Raw genomic sequence first — 8862 nt, 5'->3', positions numbered from 1 at the left:
GATGTATGAAATTCATGCACAAGTTGAAAGAAATGTCAGGGTCATCCAGAGGACAAAGTACACAAGAAAGTGGGAGCAAAAATGTAGAAAAAGGGAAGAAGTGAAAAACTGGAAAAATGCTCAACACGGATCCGAGCTCGGATCCGTGTGTACAAGAGGGATCCGACCCCTCGTCTGTACTTCTGGCGGAGTGTATCCGAGGTCAGGACGATCCGACCTCGGATCCATCATGGGAAGGCCTCGGATCCTATAATCCGAGCTCGGATCCATTATCACTCCTCGGATCCGAGGCTCGGATCTGTCTCTCTCCTCAGCAAGTGGCACAGCCGTTTTTCTTTACCTTTCTCACAACTTTTACAGCTATTTTGAGGGACAGAAATCGGTGGCACATGCTTCTGCAATAAAAGAGAAGACCAAATGAGTGTGGACAAAAGGAACATCATATCTTTGACTTCTTTTTACAAAATCTAAGTGGAGGAAATTATGAAGTGAGAGGAATGGAATTTCTACCACCTTTTATGCAGAAACACAAGGGAGAAGCAAAGATAACCATACGTAGCTAGTTTTCCTTCTTGCAACAAGTTTTCTCTCTAGATAGGAGTACTTGGAGAAGCATTTTTTGGAGAGTTTTCACTTGTAATCATATTGTGCAAGAACATAGCAGGAATTGGAGAGCTTCACCTTCAATTGGCTAAGCTTTCTTTTATCTTTCTTATACTTGTACTTTATGATGTTTTGCATTAATAAACTTGTGAATTTGATTGTTAAATCATTCATGAGTAGCTAAACTCCTTCATCTAGGGAGTAGATGAAACTTATGGCTAAATAATACTAATTGAATGTGATTTACACTTGTTATATCTTGAGTTAACTTGTCTACTTGTGTAGCTGTGATTTCTTGTTATTGTTTGATCACCAATAACTTGTTTACAGTTGTTATTGTTCAATGAGAATTGGTAATAACAATGGAAACACATGAGTAGAGCTTGAGTTGTATGTTCATGAAAATAGAAATACACTTAAGTGGATTACTTAGTATTTCATGAATTAAAACAGAGTTGTAGTAGTATTTCACCATGGAAATAGGGAAATCTATATTGCTCTAAGCCATTTCATCATGGAAATGAGACTTGGTAATCTTGGAAATAAATCTCTGGTTGAGCAAGAATAATAGCAAGAAGTAAATCCATTTATTTGTGTAGTTTATGCCATAAGTGGAATCTACATCCCTAGAATCTTCATTAAGTGAAATTTCTCTATTTGCATTCAGCATTTGTTAAACTAGATTTGTATATCAGATTTGTAGATTACAACATTAGATTTTCTCTGCTCAAAATTAATGGTAAGTCTAAATAATAGAGAGAACAGGGGCTTAGTAATTGTTTAAATTGCTCCTCGTGGGATCGACCCGATACACATCTTGTACTAAAATTTCGACCTGTATACTTGCAGTCCAACGGGTGTAAAATCGGAATTAAACTTGCATTGATACAAAAAGAACCCGACCAAGCACAATAGTCCCACATTACAATAAAGCTATGGATGACTTGGAAAAGTATGATAAAGAGGCCTTATAGTGGGTCAAGAATGCTCCACCTCCTAGACACTGGTGCAAAGCTGTCTTCCCTACTTACACAAAATCTAATATGCTAGTAAATAATTTGCATGCGTCATTTAATGCACACATTTTGGAGGCAAGAGAATAGTCGATTATATCAATGCTAGAGTCAATTAGAATTAGAGCGAATTGCGCGAAATGTCACTAAACTATTTCAAAGTGCCGGCTCTGGTCACTAAACTTTTTTATTAGAGTGAAATGTCACTGAACTCGTAAGTCTGTACCGTTTTGGTCACTCCGTGTATTTGTGCCGTTAGGAGAGACGGAAATCAAATTTTTGAGGGGCAAATTCGTCTGCACAGCCTTTTCTCCAACCTAAATTGTTTGCAGGAGGTGGGTTAATTCATAAATCTACAAACACAAAGAACTGTGGAAATGGGGGAGATAATGGGATCTTCTTCGAGGTCATGGAGGGAGGAGTTAGCTAGTTTAGTTGAAGATACTGGGATAAGATTCAATGGCGAAGTAATTGGAATTTCGACGCCAGCATTTGAGACCAAGAAATTTGGGGTTGATTCATTCGGGAATGAAACATCGGCGGAGCCAGAGAGCTTCAAGGATCAAATCAAAGGTTTTGCCAACGCTTGGGGCGAAATGGTGGTGGAATTTGGCAGAGGCTGTAAGGATGTATTTCAAGAGACCTTATTGACTAATGACTCCTAGATTGTCAAGAAAACTAGAACCCATTTGCAGGCACGAGAACTTGAAATTCAAATAACAAAAATCTTGCAACTTCGAATCACAGGAGCTGAGAACTCTACTTGAATGGTTCACCGAAGAAGATGTTAAGGAAAAGGCCTCAGTATCTGCTCTTGCTAGTGGTGATGGTGATGATTTCAGATGGTGGTGATTATTTGGAGAGAGGGGAAAAAAGGAGGCTGGGTGATTTGGATGTTGATTATAAGAAGGAAATATAACTAAAAAGTGTCGTTGATGCTGATGATGTTTGAGGTGAAGGTTCAGAATGATCTGGAAATGAATAATGGGATCTGCAAATATCTTCCAAGAAGGAGAAGAGCTAAGTCTCGGAAAATTTTGGGTGAACCCGGTCTACAGGCCCACCGGTAGACTGAGTGACTTAGAATTTGCCATGTCATCATTAGACCTCCTCCTCCTAAACAGATAGCCTGCACAGAGTTGCATTCAGCCGGTCATGGAAGTCCGCAATGGACTTCCCACCCGCTATCCTCAAAATTCATCACAATCTTTCTACCTATTACCACCTTCCAAAACAAACGTATCCCTTAGATCAGAAATCATGCCAAAAACAAATAAATTTGGATTCTTTACACCAATTTCAATAGGTTCATCAGATCTTATGTTCTTCAATTAGTTGAAACTATTGAAAATTTCCTCTGCTCTATTTCTTGACCATCTCTCCAAAAGCTCAGCAATTCCTTTTCAGAATTCCTTTTCTTCACAGCCGGGCTTCAAGAAAAGATAAGTATTTTAGATTCATAAACACTTCTTTTTTCAAAACCCTACTGTTGTCCCTTCATTTACCAGATGAAATTTTCCCCACTAAGGCTGTGGAGACGAATTTGCCCTTCAAAAAGTTGATTTTCGTCTCTCCTAACGGCACAAATACACGGAATGACAAAAAAAGTACAGATTTATGAGTTCAGTGACATTTCGCGCTAATAAAAAAGTTTAGTGACTAAAACCGGCACTTTGAAATAGTTTAGTGACATTTCGCGCAATTCGCTCTTAGAATTATGCTGATGGAGAGGATTCACATAAGAAAGTTAGCAATACAAAGGTACAAAGGTCCCACAGGCCCATTGATTAGGGAAATTGTAAAAGAGAGGGTTAAATTAGCAAGTCAATGGAAGCCAATTTTCAATTCAATTGATGGTTATCAAGTTCATGGCCCACATGGGGCCCAATTTGCTATTAATTTGAAAAAAAAGGCACTGCGCATGTCTGTTATGGGAAGTGAGTGGTATTCCTTTCTATCATGCCATTGCTTTTATTCACATGAACAATGGTGACCCGCACAAACAGCTAGATAAGTGTTATAGTAAGGAGCTATTCCTTAGAATCTACAATAATGTCCTATTAGTGGTCTGGATCATTGGCCCTCTTCATCAATGCCAATGTTGGATCTACCATTAAGTGTAACTCAACTCGGGAGGCCCAAGTAAGCTAGAATAAGGGATGTAACTGAAGGTAAAAATCATGGAAGAAAATTAAGGCGAAGAGTTGTGATACACTGCAGGAAATGTGGGGTAGCAGGACATAATGCAGCAACATGCAAAAAAGAGGACAATTCAAGGGTGTCTCAAGAAGATCAACAACAAATAGGAGTTAGTGAAGGGTAGCAGTCAGTAACAAATACATCACAGCAGGTCAGGAGCTTTAAAACTTGATACGTCTTGGTATTAATTTTTCAAACATAATGTATCCATGTAATTTATAATGATGACAGGTCAAAAGGGTTCGAGGCAAAGCTAGACAATATTCGAAAGCACAGTAGGGTACCCATGAAAGGTCATACTAGTAGCCTATGCAGAACCAATCCAAGCAACCAGAGATTGCATAGGAGCATTCCCACCAGCAACAGGCTGCATATGAGCCATCTCATCAGAAAAAGGCTACATATGAGCACTCCTAGTAGCTGTAGCAACCTGCTTATCAGCAGCATACCAATCGACTTAGAAGGACTTCTTCTAAGAGACCATTAACTGATACCAATGGAATGATAAATTTGAACTATGCTTATTTAGGAAAGAGCCCCCCATTTATCTTTGGGAATTGGAGAGAGAAGTGGAGTGGGAGAAAAAAGAGGGGAAGAGAGTCTGGAAGAGGACAAGGGAATGAAAAATGAGAGACAACTACTTCTCTTTTTGTCATTTGGTGATAATTGTAAATGATGTCAACCTGCAAGGCTAGCAACAACTCTCTTCTTTTCAATTGTAATTTTTGGTTCATGGATATGTGTTGGTTATCAATTGTAATTAGTTGGCTGGAAACTTGTTTTTGTTATAGGGGTTGATTTGTGGTACAATAAGTCGAAATTTTGGTGTAAACTTGCTTTTTGTATATAGGATCAAGACTTTGGTTAATTAATGGGAATTGGTTCTTTTCATTTCTTCTGCCTGTTGAACCTTGGTTAGTAACACATTTCAAATGAACTCACGCTATCATTAACATTCATGACTGAATTAACATCTAATTTACAATAGGAATACCATGCTATTCAACTAACAATAGGGCTTACAAATTTTGTCTAAACATACACTAGCTTCACCAAACTAGCTAAACATTCCACAAGCCTATCCACTATGTACATTTGCTACTACATCTGAAGAGTCCTAAACAGAGCGTACATTTGCTACTACACCTATAGAGTCTAAAATAGGGTCTTAATCTATTGCAAATAGGTTGCATTCCTTCCCTTTTGAACCCAAACAAGTAGTATCACAATCACCCAAGTAATCAAAAATAACCTTATCAGAATCTTGTTCAACCATTTATGTGATCGGATTTCTTTTTGCAACTCTATTATTTTCTAATTCTTGTTTTCCAGCTTTGTCTCCAACATTCTTCTAACATCTTCACTTTTATCTCTTTTTTTTGGCTGTCCGATTGATTTTCTTAAGAAGACTAGGTATCAACTCTACAGAACATCGACACATTTTCCCATCGATCCAAGGCCAGTGCTAGCAGCCACCATCTGCACAAACAACATACCTCCTCCCCGGATTCCTATTGGTCCATGAAGTAATCATCTTACAAGTTTTGTCGCATCCGCAATTGGGGATGGAAGGACTCTGATATGCGCTATTATCATCTGCACAAACACCATCTGCCCTTGTGGCCCTTAAAATGGCCATGAAAATATGAAGAAAGAGACTTCCTTTCACGCTTTAACCTGGCAACTATAGTGTGCTAATGAAAACGCCCCTCACTTATCCCTGTGCCTCGCGCCTGTTGCTCTTTTTGTTGGACTTAATGACTCTAGCTTATGGAAGAGTCACAAACATATTATTTAATTAGATGGAGGGTCAAAATTATTCATTTAATAGTTAGGAGCCAAAACTTGAACTTTTAAATAGTTCGAGGATCATTGGGGCATTTTACCCTATAAAATAATATTCAGTATAATATTACAATGCATCTCTACGTCAAAACACGTGCAACAATCGAGCAGAATCGCACAAAATACGATCTGGGTCCTTGTCGGGTTGGTAATAAGCAATTAACCCTTTCATTTCGGTCGGCCGCAAAATGAACGTTGGCCGCCCCCGACACCGCCCTCGAGCATTCTTCTCTTTCATCTTCCTCCCTATTTCTTGACTGAAATCCTGATCTGCATAGCCAATTCCACTAATATCAAAACCCTAAATCAAAACCATGAGCAGCTCCAGTCATCTCTTCTCAATCAACCTAGTTGATTTCCGCCATTCACGTTATTCAATCTCCCAAAACCGTCAAGTTTTGTCCCCATTAGCCTGCCTGAATGTGGACGTCCGGGCACCAGATTCTGTCTCATCGAAGCCGCCAGCTTTAGGACAAAATGCTCAAAGGGTTAAAGAGATTATGGAGGAGGAGAACAGGGTTTTGGTGGGGACCTATGCTAGAGCCCCTGTTGTGCTCTCTAGCGGCAAAGGTTGTAAATTGTATGATATTGATGGTCGAGAGTATTTGGATTTGACTGCTGGAATTGCTGTTAATGCCCTTGGGCATGGTGATCCTGATTGGCTGCAGGCGCTGACTGACCAAGCTAATACTCTCACCCATGTCAGCAATATATATTATTCTGTTCCACAGGTAAAGTTCTTTCTCTCTCTTTTTTTTTTAGAATTCTTTTTCTGCTTCTTGTTTCTGTTTATTTAATAAGTTAATAAATAATTCGTATAATCTGCGCAAATGGAGTTCTTTTAATAACAAGTGTTTGGTATGGAATCTATGTTTTTCTGTGATTTTGAAGGTGTTTTAATTGAATTTGGAATCTGTTTCAAGTTTGAAATTGATGTGGATTGTAGGAGAGGAAAGAGATAGTGATATAATGTAGTATTTTGAAATTAAAAGCATGTGAATTGTGTTAGTTGTAAATGTTTTAGGACTTTCTGGACGAGGAAATTTGATTTGTTTGGGGAATTCTGGATTGTATGATGGAAATGGTTGTTCAGTTAACTCTTGAAAGTGCAAATTTTCCAGAAGATTAAATTGCTGTTCTACATTTCGCTCTTGCTTTTTCTATGAGCAAGATCAATGTCACTAAAGCTATTGTGGAATTTCAGGTTGAACTTGCCAAGCGTTTGGTTGCTAGCTCATTTGCTGATCGTGTATTCTTTACGAACTCTGGTACAGAAGCAAATGAAGCTGCAATAAAATTTGCAAGGAAATTTCAGAGATATTTGCACCCGAGTGAAGAACAGCCACCTGTGGAGTTCATTGCCTTCAGCAACTGCTTCCACGGAAGGACTATGGGAGCTCTTGCTTTAACAAGCAAGGAGCATTACAGAATTCCTTTTGAACCAGTGATGCCAGGAGTCAACTTTTTGGAATATGGCGATACCCAAGCAGCAACAAAGCTGATAAGTAGTGGCAAGATTGCAGCTGTTTTTGTAGAACCTATCCAGGGTGAAGGTGGTATATACAGTGCCACAAAGGAGTTCTTGGAGGCATTGCGCACAGCCTGTGATTGTGCTGGGGCACTTCTTGTCTTTGATGAGGTAAGTTTATTAAGACATGCAATTGGGCACAAGGAACATGGAGTACTAAGTGAGACACAATAGCCATATCCCCATTTGTTGGTGCATAATAAGTTTTCCAGAAGCTCAGGGAAAAGATTATTAGTGTGTGTAGGTGCTCGTCGGATATCCCATCCTGCAGCTAACGCTTGGTGGTTGTTTCACATTTTTCTTTTTGATTTTACATGTCTTGGATTTTCATGAAACAAAATACTTGACAATTGTTGCCATTACGTTAATGTTAGGCCGACCAAACAGTCAAAAAAATGGGATTTAAGATTCAGAAAAATGATGTCATAGAACTTTCCTTGTGTTGAAATCAGGGGAAAAAAGGCTCTCCAGCACGATTCTACTGAGCTCCTCCATCTGAGGTAGTTCTTAGCACAAATTCTCAATTACTACAATTGGATGTTTATTGCATTAAACTTTTTACTTTGGTAAATCAATCCTGAAATGTTTGAAAGATAAGGATGCTAAACATCAGAGTTGAATGTGCTCATTTGATTACTTCATGGTATTCCCTTATACTACTATCTGTTTAATGTGGTTTACAACAGTGACACCTAAATGCTTTCTCTCTCCTACAGGTTCAATGTGGCCTAGGCAGGGCTGGTTATCTTTGGGCTCATGAAGCTTATGGCGTATATCCAGATATGATGACGCTTGCCAAACCTCTTGCTGGTGGTCTACCAATTGGGGCTGTGCTGATGTCTGAAAGGGTTGCTGGCTGCATTAGTTATGGAGATCATGGTAGCACCTTTGCTGGCAGTCCTCTTGTTTGTAGTGCTGCAATTGCCGTAGTAGATAAAATCTTGAAACCTGGATTTTTGGCCAGTGTCTCCAAGAAAGGCAAGTATTTTAAAGATTTGCTAGTTAAGAAATTAGGGGGAAATGCACATGTGAAAGAAGTACGGGGCTTAGGGCTTATTATTGGCATAGAGCTGGATGTACCGGCCTCACCACTCGTTGATGCATGTCGACAATCTGGTCTTCTCATTCTCACTGCAGGGAAAGGCAATGTGGTTAGGCTTGTCCCTCCATTAGTTATATCAGAGCAGGAACTAGACATTGCTGCTGAAATCTTGCTCGATTGTTTGCCAGCTCTTGATGGGAGTAGCTAGAAATAGATGACAGTTCAGTTTCTTTTGTATGCTGACTATGTTTAGTTCATGGAATCCTATCCCTGTTGTCATATACACTAGTCAGGATCTTGTATCATTTGTATGTGCTATTCAATTTTAACATACCTAAACACAAGACCATCAATTCTAGTTAGATGAGGAATTGTTTCACTGCTTATATTCGTAGTTACTCTCTTCTAATCGTTTTAAACTCTTTGATCATGTGTAGTAGATCTCAATATGTTGTTTTCTCCATGGGGTTTTTTTGATCGCTTGCATTTTTAAGAGAACATAATTATTGCACGGTTAATGTTCAGCATCACGATGGTTATCTGCTTCCAGCTTTTCTAATTCCATGAATACTTTGCACAATTGAGCTGGACGAAAGTTACTAGTAATAGATAATGAGTGATAAATTAAAGGA

General features: G+C 39.0%; 1 protein-coding gene across 1 annotated transcript; it reads left to right on the top strand.

Annotated features, from left to right (window-relative positions):
* The first annotated feature begins 5786 nt into the window (after positions 1-5786).
* Positions 5787-8616, top strand: LOC113708445 (acetylornithine aminotransferase, mitochondrial-like). The gene is made up of 3 exons (XM_072072716.1): positions 5787-6391; positions 6865-7299; positions 7905-8616. Exons 1-3 carry the CDS (start codon positions 5975-5977, stop codon positions 8436-8438), a joined length of 1386 nt encoding a protein of 461 aa, XP_071928817.1. The 5' UTR covers positions 5787-5974; the 3' UTR covers positions 8439-8616.
* Positions 8617-8862: the final 246 nt, after the last annotated feature.

This window comes from Coffea arabica, chromosome 11e (genome assembly GCF_036785885.1).
Source record: "Coffea arabica cultivar ET-39 chromosome 11e, Coffea Arabica ET-39 HiFi, whole genome shotgun sequence".
Taxonomy (NCBI): domain Eukaryota; kingdom Viridiplantae; phylum Streptophyta; class Magnoliopsida; order Gentianales; family Rubiaceae; genus Coffea; species Coffea arabica.
Note: the sequence above shows the minus strand (reverse complement) of the source record. Positions and strands in the feature narration are given on the sequence as shown.